The sequence below is a fragment of the Eptesicus fuscus genome, chromosome 15 (genome assembly GCF_027574615.1).
Source record: "Eptesicus fuscus isolate TK198812 chromosome 15, DD_ASM_mEF_20220401, whole genome shotgun sequence".
Taxonomy (NCBI): Eukaryota; Metazoa; Chordata; class Mammalia; order Chiroptera; family Vespertilionidae; genus Eptesicus; species Eptesicus fuscus.
The window spans coordinates 51,235,725-51,261,510 of record NC_072487.1 but is presented as its reverse complement, the minus strand read 5'-3'; the positions used below and the strand labels follow the sequence as shown (position 1 = coordinate 51,261,510).

Sequence of the window (25,786 nt, the reverse complement as noted above, 5' to 3'; positions counted from 1 at the left end):
TGGAAATTCAGCTGTACAGCTTGAGGGGGAACCCTGACGACTGACTGGCCGGCCTCTCCCATGGACCCTGAGGCCCGGAGTTCATGGGAACCTTGCACAAAAACCTCCCCTCCCCCATTCTTATCCTTAAGAACTCAGAGACCTGGTTTCAGTCACAAGTCACTGGCCTCTGCCTGCATTTCTGGGCAGGGGACGTGTAGACTTTCAGACAGTAGGCCCTTGGCTGAGCTCTGGTGCTACTGCGTACTGGCGGGCTTGGAGCCAATCACTTCACCTTTGTTTCGAAGCCTCGGTTTCTTCATTTGCTAGATGGGGATAAATAATGGCAGGCATCAGATGACAAGCACTGCATTGTGTGAAGCCTCTTACTGTTTTTCATTACTAATTAGGGAAGCACAGATTACTATAGGGGTTCTTCTAGTTTCTGGGCTCCAGCCACCACTCTGCCTCTTATTAGCTCTGTGACCTTGGGCAGGTCACTTACTTTCTCTGTTTTCCTTTTGTTCCTTGACCTTTTCAGTGGGATAATAACATGAGCTAGCTTATAAGATTGTTTGCAGAATTAAATGAGATAATGCCTCAATGCCTGGCATAAGAGTACGTTTATCAGAAAATGTTAGTTATTGTTATTAGAGATATATATATCAATGTAACTATATGTTACATATATTACTATATCAGTATTATGTGATTCATATTGAAATCTATGGAAACTGGAAGGAAAAAAGACAGCGAGGAACTGTAAAAAGAAGGGACAGTCTGCCGTTTGGGATTTTGTTGGCTATGTGTGCGAGGGTGCAGGAATTTGGTCCACGTGGATGGGTGGGCATGTAACCAGGGAGCGAACCTGCCTAATGAGTGAGTCTAGGTCCGTGGTCGGCAAACTGCGGCTCGCGAGCCACATGCGGCTCTTTGGCCCCTTGAGTGTGGCTCTTCCACAAAATACCACGGCCTGGGCGAGTCTATTTTGAAGAAGTGGCGTTAGAAGAAGTTTAAGTTTAAAAAATTTGGCTCTCTATAGAAATTTCAATCGTTGTCCTGTTGATGTTTGGCTCTGTTGACTAATGAGTTTGCCGACCACTGGTCTAGGTCTTTTTAGCACTGGCTGGTGGTAGGCCCCAGCTCCCCTCTTTCTCTTCTCCATCTCCCTGCTTCCTGTATCCTCGGACAGGCTGGGATTTGAGCGGGTGCCCTTCTTACACTGCCCCTTGTTCCTCTCTACACTGTCAGTCCTCTTCACTGCCCATCCTCCCCTGTCCTCCTCCCCAGCAGCAGAGAACCTGGGCTGACGGCCCGAGGGGCGCCCTCTTCACCCAGGTGTGGCCACTGCCCCGGCACACACCCTCTTCCCTGTCCCTGCACTTCCACGCGCTTGCTCAGCAGTCACTCCGGCCCCCGTGCAGGTTGAGTGCCTCTGTTTCCGCCCTCTGCCTCGGCTCCCTCTCCTGCCGGGCCTGACCGCCCCTCTCCCTCTGCGCAGTGTCCACGGGCTCCGTGACGCAGGTGTCCTCGGTGAGCACGGACTCCGCTGGCTCTTCGTACTCCATCAGCGGCATCCTGGGCATCACGTCCCCCAGCGCTGACACCAACAAGCGCAAGAGAGATGAAGGTAAGAGATGCGGGCACAGCCCTGTCTGGGATGGGCCCGGCGGGATCTGCTCCAGGGCACTCAGTCCCGAGGTGGAAGCACAGATGCCCGCTGAGCACCCCCTTACCTGCAGAGCTCCCGAGTCCCCCCACCCAGGCCCAGGCCCTTCCCTGGACATGGAGACACGGGGAGGGGCAGGCGGAGCTGCCTGGGGCCGTGGGTTTCTCGCTGGCCTCCCCCCATCTTTACGCCTTGAGTGGAGAAAGGCGTGTTTGGCAGAGCCCTGTGAGCTGAGCTTTGAGCCTCTAGGAAGACCTTGCATGTCCACATGTGGAGGGTCTGAGCGCAACACGGTGTCCCCTTGGTGAGGGAGCCCTGGAGGAGAGGGAAGGGCTCCTGCAGTGAGAGGGGCCACACATGGGGGTCAGGGGTGGGCCAGGGGTGGGCTGTGCACACCTCTCTCCAGGGGTGGTGATGGTGGGGGCTGAGGAAGTTAATGATCATCTCCTCTCTGCCCGGGGCCTGGGAGGAAGGCGTGCAGGGGCCTCCTGGGGATACAAAGAGGACCATCTTCCCGCCGGTTTTCCTCAGCCCCTCAGTGCTGCCCGCTGGGCTTCTAGAGCTGCCCCGTCCTGGACACTGGCCCGCCTTAACCTGGCTCCCCTTTTCCCTGGATGGGCTGCCAGCACCGCTGACATAATGGGTTTGAGAGGAAAAGCGACCCTCTGGGAGTCTGTAAAACCTTAGTCAGGAAAGGAAAAAAAACAAAGAAAACAAACAAACAAGAAAAAACGGGCCTTGGTCTAGGACCTGGGAGCAGCGTGACAGAAATCTTGATTCAATTATTCTGTTCCTCGGCACGATTCCCGTTCGCAGCTCCCTGTAAGGGATGTATGTTCTGCCGAGCACATGCCTAAGTCCTTAAGATCTGTAACTAGAAAATTGAGTCGGCCCGGCAGTGGATTGGCCTGTGGTCTGCTCGTCCCAGGCACCACAGGAGCGGAGTGTGTGGCTGCTGTGTGGAGCTGCGGGGGGGTGGGGGCCTGGGGATGGTTCGCGGCTTTGGGAAGCTGCCTCCCCTCTTTGCTGCTCCTGTTGCTCAGAGCCTCAGAGCCGATGTCTTTAGCTCAGTGGGTGGCTGTGCCGTGTTATTGCAGGAGGCAGTGGGCCTACCATCTCTGTTGGTTTATGGGGTTGGAGGTGTCATCTTCTCTCCTATTGTCACCTGGACTCGGAGCAGTGTGCCCACGCTGGGGCCGGGCTGTGTTTGATCGCGGCGGATGGGCCAGCCGGGTGCAGCTCCCTCAGAGGCAGAGGGAGCCAGGCAGAGATTTTTGGAGGAAGAAAAAAAAAAAATCTAGTTTGATGTTTACCGTCAAACAGACAGGTCATGATTTTGGGGGGATTGTCTTATTGTGTGTGTGGAGCGTTGTGCTGGATTCTAGTCTCTGATCAGAGGTCACTGTTCAGCCTTGAAAACTGCTTTAAAGGGTGTGGAATGGCCGGCATTTGGGTGTTGTTAATGTAGACTGCTCTGTGCTGGTCACATCATTCTTAAGGACTGGGACCATTTGGGGTATTGGCCTTTAATGGGGACAGTGACAAATTAGGATGTCCAGAGGGGTGTAACCTGGATGGAGGGGGATCTGGAGAACTCCTCAAAGCTCTAGGGATGTTTTGGCGCAAAGAAGAGAGAAGAATGAGCTGGATTGTTTCCTCCCAAATTTGGAGGGCTGACATGGAAGGCAAGAGCAATGAGACTTCGCTGTGTGGCCTCAAAGGCTAGCGTGTGGCAGATGCAGAGATTTCGGCTCAGTATAAAAAAGGACTTCGTCAATATGAGAATGGTCTGGGGCAGGAAGGGGCTGCCTTGGGAGGTAGTGAGTTCCTTGTCACTAGAATTATGTAAGTAGAGCCTAGGTGGCCACTCACTGGGCTGCTGTACAATAAATAGTATTAGGAATCGAGTGCAGGATTGGATGATCTTTGAGCTCCTCCCAGTTTTGAAATTTATGATTGAGCCCTGCTGCCCAGGAAGACTTGGGAGGTGATTCAGTCAGTGCTCTGGGGGCTGAGGGAGAGTGATATGATGGTCTTGGAAGCTTATAGGAAAGCCGACCGGCAAACAGGCCCCCTACCCCTGCCCTGCATCAGGGAAAGTGTTTATGGTTGATCAGAGAGGTGGGGCAGAAGTGCCCTAGCTCACATCAGCGAGCTGTCTGGAAGGAGTACTGCCTAGTGCTCCCCACTGCTCTTTCCCCAATTCATTCTGCATCTCCTGGATCCTTGCATTGATTTCAGGGAGAGTTGAAGAAGCAGAGATTGCCAGCCACATTTTATAGGGGAGGAAACTGAGGCCCAGGGAGTTCCTTGAAGTTGGCAAAGCCATAGGGCTGGCATGCGCTCGGGGGTCAGGAGGAGCTGGAGAGCCACTGAGGCCTCAGCCCCAGGTATTGTCTGGCCACCTGCTGCCCCTCCACCCTCCAGAGAGGCGCTTTGGGGGTGGAGCAGCCTGGGGAGGGTGTGAGGAGGAGTTTCCAGCAGAAGGGCATGGTCAGAGTGTGGTGAGAAAGTAAGAACCAGCCACTGGGGAAGCACGGGGGAATTGCCAGGTGCACTGGAGGGCTGGCCCACTGGGACAGCAGACCATGGCACCAATTTTCTCAGGAGACCCCAGCGGCCTGGGGGAAGGGCCATGGGGCAAAAGAGGCATTAGGGAGCAAGAGGAAGACTACTGAGTGTCCTCACCCCCATTTCTCAGAGGAGGTGCCTGGGGCTCCGCAAGGTGGAGCCACTTGTTCAGCTCAGGCATCTCCAACTTGGACTTGGGTGTTGCCCTGTGGGCATTTTCTGGTGCCACTCTCTGCCCAGGCCGCAGGGCATGGGTGGATGGTAATAGAGTCCAGTCACAGAAGGCCTGTGCTCTAGAGCTCGCAGGCTGGTGCAAAAGACTGGCAAACCCAAAGCCCCTTCAGTGTGTGAGGTAATGTGCGATGGGGAGAGGCGGGGAGATGGCACCCAGAGAGCAAGGCGGGGAGGGGCCAATTTTGACCAAAAGGATCTGGAAACGCTCTTTAGAGGAAGTGGCACTTGACTGAGAAAATAATATTTTCCACTGCTTCTGTTGTTAAATTTAAATTAATTAAAATCCAATGAAACTAGAAATTTAGTTTCCCAGTTGCACTAGCCACATGTTAAATGCTCACTAGCCACCTGTAGCTGGTGGCTGCTGCATTGGACAACATGGCTTGACTACTAGTGTGTGACACATCGTAGATGCTCCTTGGTGCAGCGGACCAGCCACATGTCTGTAGAGGGTTAAAGGCAGCTACAGGGAGGCAGAGAATGGCTCAGTGCAAGGACAGCTTCCGTCTCTTAGTTGGGCTGAACTGAGAGCTTTGGTGGAGAGGGCTGTGGGGTGGGCCTCAGGAATCCAGCTGGGCTAGGGGGACAGAGCCTGAGGCGGTGCCTCCCTCCCCGGAAGGCCCAGAGCAGGAGGTGGTGGGGCTGGACTTGGCAGAGCAGCCATGGGTGAAAGGGCAGCCCCAGACCCTCTGTTTCTTCCTGGGCCTTTGATCTCTGGTGGGGCCTCCTTCTGCCTGTCTCCGGGGCCCCCATTCAGGTCCCCTCGACCGCCCCTCCCCTCATCTCCCCGGAGTTTGAAAGGCCTCGGACACACCGAGGTCAGCGGAGTGCGAATCCCTTTCACTGGCTCAGAAAGCCGCCGATCCAGCGGCAGTGCGGGCTCCGGGGACCGGGAGCTTCTTGTTAGGCAGGGGAGGGTGCGTGGCAGGTGGCGTGTCCCGCCTCCCGGGCCCTGGGCTGCCCTCTGCCTGAGGAGGCACGGGAAGGGCAGCCAACACCCAGAGTGGCCTGTCCTTTACAGGCGATGCCAAGTCCTGTGAGACCCTCATGGGGAGGGTTGGGGGCATTTAGCGGGGGCTCCTGTCATGACCGTGCATCCCTCTTTGTGGGCGTGTCTGTCTTCTCATGCCTTTTGTTTGGGGGTGCACCTCCTCCAGTGTTATCTGCCTCTGTTTATGTCTTGTGTGTTGAGACTTCCTCTGTGTCTGCTTCTGTCTCCTGATCTAGTGTTCTCTCTCTCTCTCTCTCTCTCTCTCTCTCTCTCTCTCTCTCACTCACACACACACACACACACACACACACATTCACTATCTCTCTTTGTATTCACTCTTGCTCTCTCTTACCACCTCCCTTCTTCCAGGCTGGGAGCCCACCTCAGCCCTGCCCTGCAGACCTCCATGGAGCCGTCGTGGGGAGGGAAGGGGTTTCAGAAGCTCACAGACCAGTCAGGGTCCAGGGCCCTCCTGACCGTGGGCAGGCCCCGGCCTTCCTCTCTTAGGGCGCTCTTTGTCTGCTGGACACTCAGACCTCGTCTGCGGCTCTGGGCTCTGGGCAGAAGGCAGAAGGCTGGTGCAGAGACCCTTCTCGGTTTCCCAGAGGGAAGTGGGTGTGGGGAAGCTCCCACCATTGGAGGTGTGCGCAGGGGCAGGAGAACCGCGGGAGGCATTCTGGGTGGGACCCCGTGACTTCTGAGGGCGGTGCGTTCTGGGCAGCGCGTGCTTCCTAACTGCCCTCTGCCTGGAAGGGGCTCTGCCTACTTGTCTTTCCCTCCTGCCACCCGAGTCTGCATCAGGAACTGTGAGAAGCCCACGTGGCAGCAGGATCCCACAGACCTCTGCTTTCTGGAGAGCCCAAAGCAAGGTGCTGAGGTACTGGGACAAGACACGGGCTCACAGGCCAGGGATGAACTGGTCTGAGGACTTCCTGTGATGAAACCTTTGGCATGTTACTTCATCTCCCTGAGCCTCCCTTTTGTCCTTTGGAAAACAGAGGTGGCACCAGTGTTATGGGTTCCTGTGAGGATAACATAACGCCACACCCAGGAAGGGTTTAGCCCCAGGGCCTGCTGGTAGGTGGTAAGCACTTAATAAATGGCCACGGAAGGAGACTGGGGCTGGAGGCTGGGAGGCTAGTCCCAGGCTGAGGGCAAGCAGGGTCCAGCCAGAGTTCTATTTGGCAGCTGAAACTGGCTCATCTGCCCACCCCCGACTTCCTGTTTGTAACAGTCTCCTGCTGTGGGCATCAAGACTGAACAACAGTGCCCCCAGGTGTCAGCCGCAAAACCAAGGGCCACTCTGGCTTTCTTGGTTTCCCAGCCCCCTGGATGGAAGAATTAAAGGATAAAGCCCCAGTTTCCTATGAAGAAGGCCCTAGGTACACAGGGCAGGGGAGGCCTGCAGGACGGAGGGCAGAAGGCAGGGCACCTGGCCTGGGAGGGCTGAGCATCTGGGAGTTGAGGTCACCAGTTTGGACCCCTCGACTCCCCTGTCAGAGCCAGAAGGGTCTTGGAGAGCATCCAGGACATGTCACCCAGTCATTCATTATCCAGGTGGGAAAACAGGCTTGGTGAAGAGAAAGGGGTAGTAACCAGGTCACACAGTAAAAACCCAGAAAAACCAGAGGGAGACAATGGACTCCTCAGAACATCCTTGGTCTCCTGCTGCATTTGATGTGACAGATCTCACTTTTTTCTCTCCCCTCGTTTCTTCCATTCTCCTAAGTCCATCTTGTGTCCCTTGTTGAAAGCTATCAGGGACCCTTAGCCTGGCCCTACCCTGACCAGACCCTGGGGGGAGGGTGACAGCTGACCCACTAATCCCCCAGGGTTAACTTCAACTCTTGACAGAGAGTCCTGACCTTCCCACCCCGGCCTCCCTCCCATTCCTCCTCCTCAGCCCGTCTGTACTTCCTGTCCCTGTGCAGTCTTTGAGCTTTCCTGTCTCTGGGCACCTCCCACTCACCCCTTGGTCCTCCATTAGGTGTCCCCTGGATGTGCCCCCAGGCTGGCCGTGCAGGTCCATGGACCTGTATGCAGGTGCAAGGACCAGGACCAAGCTGCTTGCCGGGAGGGCATCACTTAGAACCCGGGTGGCAGTTGCAGCCTGGCAGTCATGCTTTCCTTGGCTTGCTCTGTATTTAGAGTGACTTGAGTTAGTCACCAGCATTTGAAAACCAGAAGATTTCACGTAGGGATGTCTGGCTTTTCTTGGGGAAAGGCCCTTCAGATCTAGCAACACTTGGTGGGCTTCCTTACGTGGCCACAATCGGCTGAGGCAGCTGGGCTGTGCTTCAGACTGCTTCCCGCTCACCCTGCTCACAGCGTTGGTGCTCTGTTTTGCTCTACCAGACGCCGTTGAGTTTCTGAGTCTTAGTGTGGACGCAGAACATGTTTCATCGAGTCCAGCCTGTGGCAGCTGAAGCCTACGGAGGCAGGGCCCTGACCTGATGAAGCCGTGTGTGTGTGTGTGTGTGTGTGTGTGTGTGTGTGTGTGTGTGTGTGCAGGGAAGAGGGCAGTCCAGCTCTCAGGCCAGAGGTGGGTGGAGTAGGAGAGGAAGTAGGGCAGGGAGAAGGAGGCACCCCTCTTGACAGCCCAGAAGAACAGTGAGCTTGAGGTCATTCAGTCCACACCCTCCAGACTAGTCCAGGCACAGTGGGCGCAGGCTTGCCCAGGGAGGGCAGGGGGGAGTTAGTGACAGAGAGGATAGGGACCGGCTTTCCATCTCCATGCCCGGCCGGCCACTCCTTCCAGCCTTGCAGTCACTGGCCCTCAGCTGAGCCCCAGGCAGACAGGCTTCAGAGGCTTCCTTGGTAAAGCAGGGGACCCGAGGCCAGGTGGTCAATCGGAGGGGCTCCTTGGGCCTCTCCCTGGTGCCAAGGGCCTGTCCCTTGGGTGGTGGGTCAGGTTTCGGTTCCTCCCAGCCCCTGGGTCTCTGAGTTTCACTTTGATTCACTGAGCGGGAGCCTGCATGAGAGCCAAAGCCACTGAACACCCTCTCCACCCCAACCCCCACCTCTTTGCCCACCTGCTTTGCTGAGGGCCCCTTCTCCCCTCCCCCCACAAACTCCTTTTCCCATGGGACTGTGCTCTGGTGTTTGGAAAGCCCCGGGGGATGTGAAGGGCCAGGGACACAATGTGAGGATCTCAGCTCAGAGAGTCAGTTCTGGGCCCAGAGGGGATAGAGTCTCCTCGTGGTGAGCCAGCCCTTGGAATGGAGTGGCTTTCTTCACACCCCGTATGCCCTGCTGCCTTGTGAGGCAGAGGGTCCTCCAGTCCTTTCTCTCTGGCTTTGGAATATGGTTTAGCCCTCGGCCGGCCGGCCGCAGAGTCTGTGGCTCAGGGACTCTGCAGTGCTCCCAAGTTACTAGAGACTTGTGGTCAGGGGAAGGAGCCTGGGAGGGGGCGCCAGGGGCTCTGGGTTCCACCCTGACTCTGTGGCTGACTTGCTGGTGACCGTAGGGAAATCCCTTCCTCTCTCTGGGCCTCAGTCTTCTCATCTATAATGCAGGATTAACAAGCTCCTAAGGCTCTTCTTGGTACCAAGATTCTGAGCTTCTCCTGGTCCCATGTCAAGTCCTTGGGCTCTTATTTTAGGTCAGTGGTTATCAAACTCTTTGTATTGGGACCCATTAAAACTATTAAAAATGATTTAAAAAAACATGCAAGAACCGTTTTAGTATATGTGGGTTAATTAAAATGGACAAAATTTAAACCTTTATTTATTAACTTATTAAAAATAACAGTAATAAACAAGAAACATAAGTAATATTTTTGAAATAAGAGAAAACTCTATTTTCCAAACCAAAAAAAAAAAAAAAAGAGTGGTATTGCTTTATGATTTTGCAAATCTCTTTAGTGTCTGACTTAACAGAAGACAGCTGGATTCTCATGTCTCCTGCATCTGATGTGTTGTGACATCACACACCCTGGAGCCTCTGGGAAACTCCACTGTGTACTTATGAGAGAGAGTGAAGAAATCCAATATCATCTTGGTGTTACAATGAAAAGAGTTTTGACCTCACAGACCCCTTAAAAGGCTCTTGGGGACCCCATAGGGGTCCCTGGATTAGACCTTGAGAATCTCTGCTTCAGGCTGCTTGCAAACTCTGGTAGGAACAGAAGCTAAGTGGTTTTAGTTTTTTAAAAGGTATCATCATTTTGTCCTGTTCTTAGCTCCTGAAGGCAGTGAGAGCCATGACAGGTCTCTGAGCTGGGGCGGGGGATGGGGGTGGGGGGGGTGGGGGGAAAGAGGGGGAGTAACAAAACACTCTGGCTTGTCTTCTAGCAGATTGGGGTATGCAGTGCTTCTTCATTTCTCCCCCTCCCCCTTCTCCCCCCCTCCTTCTCCTCCTCTTCCTCCTCTTTCCCCTCCTCCTCTTCTTCTGTTAAACAATGGCATTTTTTTTGTTTCTTTGTTTATTTTTATTGATTTTAAAGAGAGAGGAAGGGAGAGAGAAACATTGATTTTCTGTTCTGTTTATTTATGCATTCATTGCTTGATTCTTGTATGTGCCCTGACCGGGGATCGAACCCACAACCTTGGTGTATTGGGATGATGCTCTAACCAGCTGAGCTGCCCTGCTAGGGGCTGCAGTGCTTCCTGATCCTCTCCCTCCTGAGCTTGCGCTTACACAAAAAAGGCACAGCTACTGCGGTTCCTTTCAGTTCCAGTGGCTTATCTGTAGGGTTTGAGGTTTGATCTCCCTCCAGTGGACTTCCTTCGGGGGCCCATAGCAGCACCTAGTGCCCCCTCAGAGCCTGGGGAGTGGGCGTTTGGGACCCAACCATGTCTCCCCTTCTCAGCTTAGCTCTGCATTGGTCTGCAGACCCCCGAGACCCCACCCTGGACTTTGTTTTGGTGGTGGGGGGGGGCAGGGCGGGGGAAATCAGCAAATGATACTGATTAGGAATGAAACAAAATAAAATGAAATAAAGAAGTGGGTTTGGTATTTATCTCGACTCCTGGCATTTGAGGAAAAGCAGGTCTGAAAGGCAGTTGGGAAAGGAGAGATTTTTGTTCTGATTCCACAGGGGTTTCTGGGTTTTTCTGGAATGCTGGTGGTTGGTCACTCATGTATGTGTGTGTGTTTGTGTAATTTCACTTTGAAACGTCCAGTTTTCATTTTCATTGGTACAAGTTTACCATTTGCATTAGTCCTTCCTGGGTCTAATGGACTACAATGGAGGTGAGGGAGAAAAAGAGAATGTCTTATGGTAATCTGAGAAGCATTGAGAGAGGGAGAATAAAAGGTGCTAGAGAAGATATGTGTGAGAAGGGGTTTGCTTGTAGTGAAATGAACTGAGCTATGAGAGGAAACAGAGAGAAAGGCGTGGCTAGAGAAGCTAGACTAGGTTAGAGGGACTACAAAGGAGGATGAGAAGTGACAAAGGGGTCAGACAATTCCCAGCACCAGCCACCAGGTGGCACCATTGACCCAAGACAGCTTAGTTGCCATTCAGGGTTAGGGACAAGAGGGGTAACAGGGCAGTGTACTGGCCATTTGTGGTTTGCTTGTAACTCGGTAGGGGTGGGGGGAAGGCAGGGCCAAGAGAGGCTGACCATGTGCCGGAGTCACATCTCCGCCAGCATTTAGTCAAGGTAGAGGGAGGCGGGACCATCGACTCTGGCGATCAATCTGGTCCTTCCTCACCTCCGTGGTGCAGATGTCCTGGGAGTCAAGCCCTTGGTTCTGTTCTAAGCCTTTACTTGCTGTGTGACCTTGGGTAAGTCACTCCTCTCTGTCTTGTTTTCCTCACGTTAAAGTGTGGAGATTTGAACAGATGACATTTGGGCTCTGACATTTGTGGTGTGCTGACAGAGCCCTGGGGTTGGAGTTCTTTTCAGGGTCTTGCTCTCTCAGCTGTGTGACCTTGGGCAGCTCACTTCCCACCTGTTGGGATTATAGTAACATCTCCCGTACAGACTTCTGTATAAAACAGCAGGTTGGGAAATGCGTTGAAGTCTTTTCTGGTGCTGTGGGAGAGGGAGGGGTTGCTATTTGTCATTTTCCCCCTGGAATTTAAGTTAGCCAGAAGCAGGCATTCTGCCATCCTCACAGCTCAGAAAGTTTGTGTCTCTGCCTGTGGCCACAAAAAAAGGCTTTATGGCAGGTGCTTGCTTAAGAGCACTGCATTCTGCCCTAAGTATCTTTGGAATCTGTTCATTTTTCTCCATCCCCACTACCACTGCCTTGGCCAAGCACTCTCCCCTCTCATTTGGACTATTGCTATGGCCTCCTAGTGGGTCCCCACCTCCAATGCCCCTGACTTCTCCCAACAGTTCGCCTTCCACAGAGCAGCCCCAGTGGCACTTCTGGAAAAAACAGTTCTAGACAGTGACTTGCTTGAAGGGTTGTCAGCATTCAGATCTGCCCGTTGTTCTCAGAAGCCAGCTACACTTTTCCCAAGGCTGCAGGTCCTTCCGCGGTCAGACCCCTGCCCATCCCACAAGCCGCATCCCTCCCCACCCTCCACTTTTCATGCTCACTCCAGTCACATCAGACCTCTTCCTGTGCCTTGAGTATCACTTGTTCTTTCTTTGTTGTAGCCTAAGGGTTACTTGCCGGGTTGTAGGGCCGGGCACCTAGGGTTCTGATGCTAACTCCACCAATGTCTGCTCGTGTGACTTTGGGCAAGTTATTTGACTTCCTCAAGCCTCAGTTTCCCTATATGTAAAACCAGGGTACCAACTGTGCCTATGATTGGTTTGTTATGTGGACTGAATGAGGTAATGCATGTAAAGGGACCAGGATGACCCCTGATGCGTGCTCAACAAAGGGTGCCTTGTATTCTGATGCTGTTCCCACTGCCTGAAAAATTGCCCTCCACACCCCACCATTTTTACCAGCTGACCTGCCCAAACTGCAGGATCCAGCTGAAATGTCACTTCCTAGGTGGAGGCTTCCTTGATGCTCTACCGTTAGCTCCCCTGGCCCGGTCTGCAGCACACACAGCCTGCCTGTTGGCAAAGGTATCACATTTGTTACTTGTCTCCCTTCCTCGTGAGACAGTGAGCCCCACAGGGGCCAGAACAGTGTCTGTAGCGGTCACCATTGTCCCCTGGTGCCCAGCACAGGGCCTGGTTCACGGTAGCAAATATGTACGGAATAGGACTCTGGAGGCCATCTGGTGGGTGCAGATGGCTGAGTCAAACCCAGAGCCTTGCACATCAGATATCCTCCTCTGCCCCGCGGTGTGGCCCAGGGGTTGAGCATCGACCTATGGACCAAGAGGTCACGGTTCAATTTCCGATCAGGGCACATGCCTGGGTGTGGGCTCGATCCCCAGTGTGGGGCGTGCAGAAGGCAGCCAATCAATGATTCTCTCTCATCATTGATGTTTCTCTCTCTCTCTCCCTCTCCTTTCCTCTCTGAAAGCAATAAAAATATATTTTAAAAAATTCTCTCCCCCCTCCCCCCGACCCTAGCTGGTTTTGCTCAATGGATAGAGCGTCGGCCTGCGGACTGAAGGGTCCCAGGTTCGATTCTGGTCAAGGGCATGTACCTTGGTTGCGGGCCATCCCCAGTAGGGAGTGTGCAGGAGGCAGCTGATCGATGTTTCTCTCTCATCGATGTTTCTAGCTCTCTATCTCTCTCCCTTCCTCTCTGTAAAAAATCAATTAAAAAAATATATATAAAAAATTCTCCCCCTCCTGCCTGACCTCAGAGTCTGTTCTCTGGCTGCGTCTGGCCTCGTTGAAAGGATTTCATGACAACCATTCTAGAGGGAGAGGGAGCCCTCCCATGGTCTAAATTCTCACACACACACACACACACACACACACACACACACACATGCATGCTGGGGCCTGTGGCCCTTGTTCTGCCTGCCTTGCCTGAGTATATGTTCCAGGTGTACATAGATCATGGCCCCAAAGAGAAACTATAACTATAATGGCTAGAACTAAATGAGTGTTTACTATATACATTTTTAATTATTACCCACTTAATACTCACCACCACTGTATCTGTTGAATACTCTTACTATTCCTTCGGTCTGAGGGCTGGCGCTGTAACCACTGAGCAAACCTGCCAAGGCCCTAAAATATTTTGATTAGGACTGGCACATGGCAAGTTGTAAAAATATCAGCTACTATTATTGCTACCAGCACAGCAGAGATTTTACCCTGAGTCTGGATTCCTCACGGCAGCCTTGTTAAGAACTTTCTAATTTCTCTTTCTCTGTTTTTTAGTGATAATTTTATTTATACTGCTATGTCTAGTGAGAAGATTATTCAGGCTACAGTCTGAATGTACCCACCAGAATTTAGACTAGCAGAATTTTAGCTCCATGTTTCATAAGCTAATAATTTAGTTATAGACGAGGGCAGCTTGCAGCGGCAGGACGAGCTGGACATGGAGTGGCGAGGCCTGGGTTCCGGGTCCCAGCTCAGTCACTGTCTTGCTGTGTGATCAGTCAGGTTCTGCCCTCTGGGTCCTTGATGGGGATGCTATGAGCCCAGGCAACCCTTCCAGCTCCTGATCCTCCCTCCTCCTTCCTCCCTCCTCCCTGCTCCCTGCTGTTCCCCCTCCCTCCTCCTCCATCTTCTCTCTCTTCATTTCCTTTCTGTCTGAGACACAAATGCCATCCAGCACTTTTGAATGGTACTTTTGTTCCGCTAACATCTCTTTTCTGAAAAGAAGGATCAGTCAGGTTTGTATCTTTTAAATGCTAGCACATTTTATCAGTTAAGAACCTGCACACCTCTCTCCCATAGCCTTAAGGAGACAGACAGAAGCAGCCAAGGGGAAGGTTTATGGGAGACAGTGGAGGAAAAGCAACAAAATCTCTTTGGGGGCCTGATGTATGGGTGGTCCCTCCAGAAATGCCTTCTTTCCCGGGAGTCCCCTTTCTCCCCTCTTCCCATGACCCTAAGCATTTTTCAGCCTGACTCCAGCTATGACTTGTGTCCCTCTTAGTTCTCCATAGAATGGGGAGGGGGCAAGAGCAGAGCCTATGACTGAGTCATACTTGTCTCAAGACCTTGGATGTAGGGCTTAGAGCACTGGACTTGGAGTCACAGGACCCTGGTTTTGAGTGATGGCTTTGCACCCCCACGCTGGTGTTCGTGGGCAGTACATTCTGGGCCTTGATTTCTTATTGGCAAAAGAAAGCAGAAAGCCTTCCTCAAAGTCTTGTACAAATTCAGCGAGGAGCAATGCCTGAGAAAGTGCTTTGGAAACGGTAAAGCTCCGTGGAGGCGTCCTTGTAGTTCGTTTCACGTGCCTGCTCTGTGACCTTGGAATCTTAACTTTGCCAAGGGTCAGTTCTCCCATCTGCAAAATGGGGACATAACCCTTAGATCATACAATAACTATGAGGCTTTCATAATGAATGTAAAACCGTTCTCGGCAGTGGCAGGTGCCTGGGTCTAGGTTAGTGCCTTGTCCCTTTCCCTTTCTTATTTCTTCACACTCCCTCTCCCTGTGAGTACAGGGCACAATGATTAAGCCACAGGCTTCCGAAGTCTAGTTACCCAGCCTGAAATCCACTTCTTGCCTGGGGGATCTGAGGCAATTTCCCCAACCTGTGCTTCCATTCATTCCCTTGCCTGTAAAAGAAGGAAAGCAGTATCTGGTTGAGAGGGTTGTCCAGCAGGCCAGACCATGCCCATAAATGACTGGAGACAGCGCCAGGGCCAGGTGAAAGTTAGTGATTGCGCCAGATCTCGTTCCCTCCACACACCCTGACACAGGACCCCACCCGCCATCCCCTTCCAGCCCCCAGGGCCCGTGAAGAAAGCCAGACCTGAGCAGCCAGGAGAGGGATTTGCTCGAGGTCGCACCAGGACTCCTACGCCCCAAGGTCTGGGAGGAATTTCCAGGGATTCCACCCTACTGCCTTGCGAGCAAAGCCCCTCCAAGGGGCCAGACCCTCCTCTTCGGCTCTGCTCCCCTAGACGCCCCCTTGGCCGGGAAGGGAGGGCAAGCGCCTTCCAGGAGGGTACCAAGATTCTCCTGCGCGATATGGAAGGAGAAATAAATGCGACCGCGTCAGAACAGGGCGCAAAAGGAAGGGAGCGCGCGGCGCCCTCGGGAAGGAGGCGGCCCTCCCGCCCGGCGTCCGCCAAGCATTTGCAATTTAATTGACATTTGGCGGCAGGAAGCCAATCAGTAAAAGTCAATTGACGTTCCGAGATAAAACTAATCGCAGGCCGGCGCTCCCCCCGCCGGCGCGGCTGGCTGGGCCGCGGGGCACAGCGTGGCGGCCGCGGCGCCGGCAGGTAATGGCCCGGGCGCGTGTCTCGGCCCGCGAGGGGGCAGCCCGCGGCCCGCTGATTGCCGCGCAGCCCACGGCGGCCCGGAGAAGCCCGTAATGAATGACTTTATTTGCCGGGGCCCTGCTGAGAACAATTGAGTTTGTTATGGTAACAACGGATGCCAGCTTTCCAGGCCCCAGGGAGCGCGCGGCAGCAGCCGGGAGCTGGGCAGCCGAGCAGATGATGCGCGCCGAGGCGAGGGCGCTGGCGGCGGGGAGCCGGCCCACCAGGATCAGGAACCCAAGGGACGCTCTGCGCCCCCAGCCTTCGGGGGAGACGCCGGTGGCCAGGCCGTCGTGGACTGAGGTGCTGGCTGATACCATTCTCCCCTTGGACCACAGTGCGGAATTGGGACGGGGCTTCATCCACTCCTTGCTTGCTTGTTGGACTGGCCAGTCCTCGTGGGTGTCCCTGCAGACTCTTCTTCCCTCTGCCCCCAGGCCTGGTAGGGGTTAGGGAGCATCTGGCCTTGCTGAGAACTGCCCTGATATCAACTTCCTGTCTCTTGCACCCGTGGAAAGTAGAAAAAGGCACAAAAGCATCCCTCCCCCCTGCTTGGCGTGCCATGGCTTGACAAATTCAGGGCTGCATTTCAGCCCACCCCCAAACGTGCTGGCAATATCTCTGTGCCCTCTGAACTTCCATCTCTGTCCCCTGTCTGTGTCCCCATGCTTTTTGGCAAGGCACCACCTCCCATAGGAAGCCCTCCTTGCTCCCACCGACAATGCCGTCAGCCACATGGCCACCTCCTGCTTTCCTTCCTCGGACCATGAGTTCCAAAGGCAGGGGCGGCCTCTGACTCATCCCAGTGACTCCCTCTGCGCCCAGCACGGAGCCTGACAAAGGGCACAGATGTGGAAGGAGTGGGTAAGGGAGTGGACTTTTATTCTTCTTTGCAGGCTCGTGCTTTCCTTCTGGTTACAGACACCAGAGATCCTTTTCCCTTTTCAGTTCTGTTTTCAAGCTTGCTCTCATTCATGCATTCAACAAATATTGACTGAGAACCAACCATGTCAGGTACTCTGATATAACAGGCCCTGCCCTAAGGGAATCTGCCCACCACTGAGAGATGACAGTGCAACGCATGTGATAAATGTGTGTCAGGCGCCTACTGTGTGCTCACCAATGGCCGGCATTTCTTGAGTCGGCAAAGGCTTAGTAAGGGCTTGCTGAGGGCTTTTCCGTCTGTCATTGCATTGAAACACAATGAAAGCAAAGCAAAACCAAGTGAGGTAAGTCTAGACTCCGCTAGCGGCAGAGGTGGCATGGAGACCCCCACGGCCCCGTTTCCGGCTCTTCTGCCTCACCCCAGTCTTAGTCTCACCCCCCTTGCTCTATGAGCTCCAACGCTCATTCTGTATGTTCGCAGGGCAGCAGGAGCACCGATTTTCCAAGGATTCTTCCCCGGCCTTTTGCTCTTGACCTTGATTCCGTCGTCTGAGAAAAGGCAGGAAGGAGAAGCTTCTGTGGCATGTGGGTTCCTTCCTGGTTCAGTCCTCGCTGGATTGTTGTCTTTGGGAAACAGGTTTCTGTAAAGGGGAGGGGGGATCCGGGTGCTGTCCTGTAGGACAAGCTCTCACTATTTCATGGCTTAAGGAAGCACATTTATTGGAGAGTCGTTTTTGGCACTCGTCTTCCTGCCTCTCAAAATGGGCCTGGGGAACTCTCTCTGCAGGGCAATACCCTTTTTCTGGAAGGCAGATTAGGAAGATAGTCTGGCCCATGGGATGGTCCTAACTGGCAAAACCGAAGGGGCTTTGGAAATCATACACGGTGATGGTAATTCTGTCGATGGAATGTCTCCTGTCTAAGACAAATCCTTCATGGTGCTTCATTTGCTATCCTAAAGTGGAATTTAGAGAAAATATAACCTGCCCACAGACATAATTTAAAGAGTCAATACGAGGCCCCAGTTGTAACAAAAAGGGGAAAGAGAAGTAAAATTATAATAAAATGATGTATTTCATTATGTAAAGGCTCAGGCGTGACTACACCAGAAGATATAACAAAATAGTCCGTTGCTTGCACTTATGCGCACGATTGCCATGAATGCAGCAGCTACAAATGTGGACAGCTGTGTTTTTTGGCAATACAAATACCTCTGGTGGTGTTGCCATCAGCAGACTGATTTTCTGAAATTGTGAACATGTCTTGATAAAATTCCAACCAAAGCAAAGCATAATAATCTTCCCTCAGTTTATGTGAAACTGTATTCTTGGGAAAGACAGTGTAAATTAAAACACAGAGTTTGTGTGTACGAGTTAGGTTCATGGCTCAAACTCTCTATTTGTAAAGAGAGGTTTCACCAACCTGAATGTATGATGGGCATTCCAAGGATGTGTGGGATCCAGGGTGACCCCTCACTGTGCTCCCGGGATGGGGCTGGGTAGTATCCCTGACTCCACCCACAAAAGGCCATAGCCCTTTCCCAAAAACAATACCTTACAGATTTCTAAAATCGGCTCTGATCTGACTACCCTTGTTGAGATCCATGAGAACAAATGAGTTTCTCTCTGGGGTCCCTGCCTTTGGGAAGTTCTGTAACTCTGTTAAAAAGCAAAGTCTGCATACACTGTGTACCTACTGTATGCAAGACCTGGTGCTGGACAGACAGAGGCGCGCGACCAGACTTGTATCTGGGGCTGTGAAAGCTATCTGACCCTAGTCCATGAGTGCCAAGCTCCCAGGGACTTCAGTTGGTGAGTATAGCCCCATCCACAACTTATACCCTGTCTAGGAGACCCTCTGCCTCCTTCCTAATACCGCCAAGTCCAAGTCCTGGCTCAAATACCACCTCCTTCCTCCAGGAAGATTTTCCTGACCCCGCCTGCCCTTTCACCTCTAACACCAGATAGGCTCTCTCTGTCTCTGGGCCCCCATGGCCTGCTCTTTGGGGGCTCACTTAGGGTGCTTTTCATAGCTTGAACCATAACTCCATCTCCAGGCCTTGTCTGTCTCCCTGACCGAGAGCAGGCACCCCTGAGGGCTGAGACGGGGTTCTCTTAGGGAGCTAGGCTTGGAGTCAGAGCCCCAGCAAAAGATGAATGAATGCTTGAACCACGCTTAGCCAGGTGGCCCTCTCTGTACTCACCTTGTTCTTTTTAATTAAGCAAATGGTTTCCTCTCTCCCTATCCTTACTCCCCGTCCTCACGGGCTGACACGAGACGCTTGCTGTGCAGACAGTGCTATCTCATGTGGGCTCCACCCGCTTGCTTGCTCTGACCCAGGGCCGCAGGTTTGGCAGGATTTATTGATGTCATGGCACAGATGAGCTGAGCTGAGTAAGACCACACAGCTGGCAAGTGGCAGAGCCAGAGCTGGCAATCTCTGTGTGCCACCATCTTTGTCATTTAAATACTTCCAAGGCGACGTCTCTCCCCTGGGGAGTCGTTCATTCATTTACTGGCTTCTGACTCCATGTTAGGCACTAAGACCGCAGTAGTGGGCAAAGCCTGGCGGCTCCCTAGGAAATTCTGTCCCGAAGCCCCCGACCAGGCACAGAAGGAGAGAATCAGGTGCCACCAGGGAGGGAGTGGCCACTCTTTCCCAGCAGGAGGTCACCAAGGATTGGCTGTCTCCTTTGTGCCTTGTATGTTGCACTTTGAATGAAATGTCCACTTTCATCCGTTTGTCCCACGAGTATTTATTGTGTGCCTGCTATGAGCCAGGAGTTGTTCTAGGTGCTAGGGACACAGCAATGAACAAGAAAGACAAAAATCTACCCTCGTGAGTGACATTCTAATGAGGGAAGAGAGAATGAATAAATAAGGAAAAGAAACAGCTTGTTAAGTGCTCTGGAGGATAACAAAGCTAGGTAAGGAGATTGGGAACGAAGCAGGGGCAGAAGTATGTGGGTATACGCTGGTGTATGGAGGGTGGTCATAAGGATGAGATGACATTTGAGCAGAGAGACTTGAAGGAGGGAGGAGTGAGCCAAAATAAATCTGGGGAGGAATGTTCCAGAGAGAAGGAACAGCACATGCAAAGGACTGAGGCAAGTGTGACTGGAGCAGCATAGCAGGAGGAGAGAGGTCAGGAAGGGGGCGCTGCAGGGCAGGGTACCCCGATGCAGTAGGGCCTGGTCCCCTGGAGATGGGGCACCAGTCAATGACGGCCCAGAATGTCTAACAGGGAACGTTAGAGGGGTGTTCTGTCTCCTACTGCCAGCGAGTCACCGACTTCAGCAGACTTTCCCTCCGAATGATCTCCTGAACCTGATAGTCATTCCGTCATCAGCTCTCTCCTGGGCTGGGCCTGCATCCAGCCTGGGTCCTCTGTCTCTTCTCCTTCCAGTGGGATCTCTACACTGTGGCCAGATTGGATCATATGAGCCTCTCCACCCCACATCCCTTCCATGTCGGGAGTGAATTAAAAATGTATCAACATGACCACCCAAGGGCCCCACTGGGGGATCTGGGATGTGGAGACTGGGGTAACTGGAAGGTGGGCTGTCATTTTGTGCTACAATCTTTGTCATTTAAATACTGGGGTGAGGGAGGCAGCATGCTGTAGTGGGAGGCCCAGAAGCCTTACCCCGCCCCCCCCCCCCCCCCCAAGCCCCTAACCTCAGCCGGGCTCTGGCTTCAGCAGTGGCTCCCCCCAGAGGCGTCTGCTTTATTTATTGCTTCTCCCCGGCTCCCTGCGGGCAGAGGAAAGTCCATTAGTGTGTTTGCAGACAGCCAGCTCTGAGCAGATGCAAGGCTTATTTGCAAACTGTCATTGCCCTGGCTTCCTCCAGAGACCTGCATGCTGGGCTCAGCCTTGTGGCTGCAAGAGCCACCTCCCCCAGGCAGACAGCCAGGCAGAGCCCGGCCCCTGATTTCCCAAAGTGCAGCGTCTTGGCTTGCAGTTGGGAAAATTAAATTAAATGCCACGAAGGAACCAAAACGGCGCATTGGGCCATGTTGACAGTGGAGACTGAGGTTCTTTCTGTTGATAGGAGCTCAGTGGCTTAGCAGACATTAGGGGAGGTGTTGAGAGAAAGCGTAAAACATCCTGGCCCTGGGATACAGGTTCGAGTCCCAGTTGCACTGCTGAGTGTCTTGGTGACGTTGGACCATTGTTTACTGTCCTCTGGGCCTCAGTTTCTAAGCTGAACAAGAAGCTCAGTCGGTCTTAGAATTCATCCTAAGCTCTGAAATTTTCTGAATTGAATTTTGAAAATGTTTTCTGCATTCAGTAATCGGAGACAGAATGGTGTGTTCAGGATGGCTCTAAAATTCTAAAATTGCCTGGAGGTCAGGCTCAGTGGGGTAAGGGCACTCAGGAGCTGTGATGCTGGGGCTCTCAGTCTCACCTGGCCTGATCGTTTTGCTGTGTGACCTTGGGCAAGTCACTTCCCCGTCTCTGAGCCCATTTTCTCATTTGTTAAATGGAAATGATAATTGAGTGCCCGCGTCCTGGTCCTGAGGTTGCATGAGACTCAGATTAACTGGTGAAGGTGAAAGGTCAGTGTGAATTGTACTTGAGGAGTGGCGGGAGCGGCGGTTCTTCCTATTGTTGTCGTTACCATTTTCACATGAGCCTTACCCTGTCTAGTGCACACACACTTGCCAGAATAATTGAAGAATCTGCCCCTCCTGAGTACAGAGCCCAAGCAAGTCAGTTGAGCTAGGTAAAAGGGAATGCTGGTGCCTCTATTCAGAACGAAGAGCCCCCTTAATTTGTGCTGGCTCCATTCCACGCCATCACAAACCCACCATCGGTGTGTGTGTGTGTGTGTGTGTGTGTGTGTGTGTGTTTGGTGGAGAAACACACCACAGATATACACAAAAGCCTCTCCAGTTCTTTTCAACTGGGACAGGGGATGACACACGTTGGCAGGCAGAGGCTGATCTCTGTGTATCCAAGAGGAGTCGAGCCAGTCCGAGTATATCTAACAGGTCAAGCTCTGAAATGAAGAAGCAATAAGCCAGTGAAATGGTACTATCACCGAAACATGATTGATCAATTGAATTCTATCAGAGACAGTGGACAGTGAGATTAACTCAGGCCTGATAGGTTCAATGAGTTAAAGCATGATGTTCATTTCAGCTTCATTTCACCAGTCTTTGCTTGTGAAATTGGTCAATCAATAGAGGTTGAAGATCATATATATATATATATATTGGGGACCATCTTATAGGGAATATAATCTCGGTGGCTGGCTCCTGGCTGGGGCAGCCTGCCCAGGGTAATGGAGACAGAACAGGGACTCCATCAGCGCCATCGAAATGGCCTGATATCTGCTCCAAATGAAAAGTATTTTTGGATCTCTGATGATTTATCTTTTTTTTCCTCCCACTCACTTTGATCTATGACAAAACCCATACCCATCTTGGAGAAATATAGTGATTTCTGCTGAAAACATTTGTGCAATGATCATATAGATACACTTCAAAATATGAACCTTTTTTTTTTTTAGTTATATTGTCCTTGGAAAAAAATAAAGAGTAATTTAAAAACTCAAGTGGGGGTAATGCAAAGGTATCAGAGTAAGTATTATTTTAAAACCCAGTCATTTATTTATTTCTGCGTAGTCGGGGTGGGAGACAGACTGCTGTGTGTGTGAAAGCCGAAAAAGGGATGCATACATGAGAAGTCCTTCCAGGTACAATTAAAACGAAGCCTTTAGCATTCTTTGATCTCATTTAAAAGCACAACTCGCAGAAACAAATCACCCTTTTGCTCCGAGTAATATTTCATTTGCTTCGGAATAGTTTCACTGTGGTGGTTAACATCCTTCCTAATTAGTGTGCCTCTCTCTCTGTAAGGTGGAGTAATTAGGTCCCACCATGTGAGGTAATGGACTTGGACAGTGTGGATGAGAGAGAACAGACTTGTCCTGTGGCAATGCACAAGGTATTACTTCCTGCCTGCCTGTTCTCTGAGGTCATCTTCACTCCTTTCAGCATAAAGAAATCCCATCTCTTCATACCAACACCACGAGGGCTTCAACATGCACGTGCACTGTTTGCACATCAGAGTATACCTTAGGCTCTGGGTAATGGAAAATGGTGCTGAACAGCCAGAGAGAGGAAAGAGCCTTGCACAGGTCGCTACCCTCCCACTACCCCTATTCCTGCATTCTAATCCTACTGAATGTTAGCCCTTTCCCATGCACCACGCTTTCTTCTGCTGCTAGGCCTTTGCATATGCTGTTCCCTCTGGTTGAAATGCACTTCCTCTTCTCTGCCGCTTTCTTTGGCTAACTCCTTGCTACTCGTCCTTCAAACTGGGGCTTCATCTTTTGCAGGGGGCCTTTCCGGATCACCCTACCCCAGTCTGGATTTAGTGGAGTGGTTTAGTGTAGGGTTTGGAGCAGACTCTGGAGCCAGAGGGCTTGGGTTTGGATTCCAGCTCCTTCATCTCTTTGCTGTGTGACCTTCGGCATGTCACTTAACCTCTCTGTGCCTCAGTTTCTTCATCTGCAAAATGGGAGGGGACAAGTATAGACTTGACTGGGTTGCTGTGAGGATTAAATAAATAAGGTGCTTAGAATAGTGCCTGGCACAGAGGAAGCACAGGTAAGGGTTGGCTACTCCCGTGTGCCTCCCAGGCGGTCTCTGTTTCTCAGACTCCCAGCACTGACTTTGCTATGCTGGAGTTATTCACTTGTCTACCTCCTCCACTCTAGGGCAGGGGCGAGAAAGTAAGCCTCTCTGTAGCTCAGGTGCCAAGCGCAGGGCCAGACACCCAGCAGGAGTTTGGTGCTTGTTGCTCAGGAATGAATAGACCCAGGCTTGGAACACTAATTGGGGGCCTGGTGTTTTCCTAGACCCACCTTGCCTCAGACCTGCCTTCTGGACCCAGTCAAATCCCTTTGCCATCCCTGAGTGTGTCGTCATAGGTCCCTTGGGGCCTCTCTCTCCCTGACAGCCTGCGATTCACTGGGTAACACACAACACAATCAGATTCACTCTGGTCGAACCTGAACGTATTTGGCAATTTTACAATTTCGCGTTTTCCTTCTCTAAGAAGAAAGATGGAGTGAAACTAATGGCGGAATAATGGCAGTTCCGATGGGATTTTCCTCCATGCCACTTTGATTTTTCTCAGTCTGCAGTTCCAGTTCAGGATGGGATTTATAAAAATCACCCGGGACATCGACTTTGGTTCTGGGCTACCACGGGACATTTCTAGCCCTGCCACCCCAGTCCTCAGCACAGGGCCTGGCGTATAGTAGATGCTCTGGAAATTTTGCTGACTGACTCTTGTCTGTGCCTGGAATCCTATCTCCTTTTCTCAGCATCTTGTCCCCTCCCCTTATCTCAGGTCTAGCTTGGATAGTCCCTCCTTCAGCCACTTCCCGCCCCCCAGTCCTCCTACCCCCGTTGTTAGTCATCTCTAGGTCACCCTAAGCATCCAAACACCACCTTGCCAAGATTAGAAGCTCCGCGAATTATTTTGAGTAGAAAGAATTAATGGCATTTTGTTGTTCTTGTTGGACTCTGAGCAATTTTTCCTTTTGATGTGTGTTGCCAGGAAACTTAGAGTTCAACTGTGTTTTGGCAGTTTATCATCCTCTTGTTTAAAATTTTATGAACTGCCTCAAATCTTTCTTAGAAGTAGGTAAAACATAAACCCTTTTATAATAGAGGTCACCCCCTCCCCCCGCCCCCGCCCAAAGTTTTCTGCCGAGTTCTCTGATGATGCCAGAGACCATCCTACTGATGAATCATTCAGACCTGCAACCCCTCGAGGTCACTCATTCAGTCAGCACTGTTGATTAGCATCTCCTATGCTTGAGGTGAGTCAGACATGGGCTCTGTTCTCAGGGAACTCATACTGTTAGCAGGGAAGGAAAGAAATAATACTGCTAGAAACAACTCATGTTTATTGAACACTTACTATGTGCCAGGTACTATGCTAAGCATTTTACATTATCTTCGTTCAATTCTTTCATCAACTGCAGGTATCATTATTGCTCCATTTCATAGGTGAAAAAGTTGAGGATTAGAGAGGTTAAGGAAGTTTCTCAAATATCATACATAGGCTTGTAAGAGACAGAGCGAGGATTTGAACCTGGGCCTATCTGCGTTTGGGGTGCCCAGGCTTCCATAGTGTGCTGTACGTCCATCACAGCACAGCTTTACTCTGAAACATGCTAAGAGGTGTGCAAATGCTCTGCCATGTATTTGCTGTGACCTTGAACAAGTTACTTATTATCTCTTGTCAGTTTCCTCAGCTATTAAATGGGGATTCTGAGAGGACCTGGGAGTGAAGGGACACTTGAGGAATGAAGAGGAGCCTACTGGGATGGTATTGTGGGGTGACGGGAAGGGTGACCCTGGCTGGAAGGGCAGATCATGGGGGCCCAGAAGGCTTGGGCTGTGTCCTGGGGAAGCCTTGGAAGGGTTTTCCTGGTGAAAATGATGACAACAGCGAACACTGTTTGGACACGACCTTGGTGCCAGGTACCCTGCCAGGCATCTTGCAGGGATTATCTCATTTAATCCTTACAAAAGCCTCAGGGATTGTCCCGCATACCATGGTTCCCGATTTACAGTGGAGGAAACACAGGACTTTGGTGTTAGTACTTGACCTGAAAGTAAAGGGAAGTAGAGAGAGATCACTGGATCTTCAGGGAAGACACGTAGGTACAAGTCCCAGCTGAGGCTCAGTTACTCAACCTCTCTGAGCCTCAGTTTTCTCATCTGTAAAATGGGTTAAGAATTCCTATCTCACACAAGTTGTTCTGAGGATCAGTGAGATTTAATGATGCAAAAATAACTTGGTTCAATGCCTGGCCCTGAGCAGCGCTCCATGCAGAGTGAGGTCGGGGGCGCTTGGGGAATCCCGTGTCCCCATCATCTCTGGCCGTACCTCTTCATTCTGTGCTAGAGACAGAGGATGTTCTCACAATTGTACGCGGGGCGTTTTGCTAATATAGCCCCAGAATAAACACCCCATTTCCTTCCTTTTCTAACCCATAGTCATGCCTAGTCCCTCCTAAGGAGAAATTATAGAGACACTATTGCCCTCAGCAAGCTTCTATTGCGTCTGAAACAATTTGTTTCTTTTTTTTTTTAATTAACCCTCACCCGAAGATATTTTTTCCCATTGATTTTTAGAGAGAGTGGAAGGGAGGGAGGAGG

At 51.8% G+C, this 25,786-nt stretch overlaps 1 protein-coding gene across 1 annotated transcript in view; it reads left to right on the top strand.

Moving 5' to 3' along the window:
- PAX5 (paired box 5) overlaps window positions 1-25,786 on the top strand; it is a 152,523-nt gene that overhangs the window by 22,067 nt on the left and 104,670 nt on the right. The window contains exon 5 of the mRNA XM_054727134.1: window positions 1,481-1,609. Within this exon, the coding sequence (XP_054583109.1) occupies window positions 1,481-1,609 (129 nt within the window). The remainder of the gene's footprint in view (window positions 1-1,480; window positions 1,610-25,786) is intronic.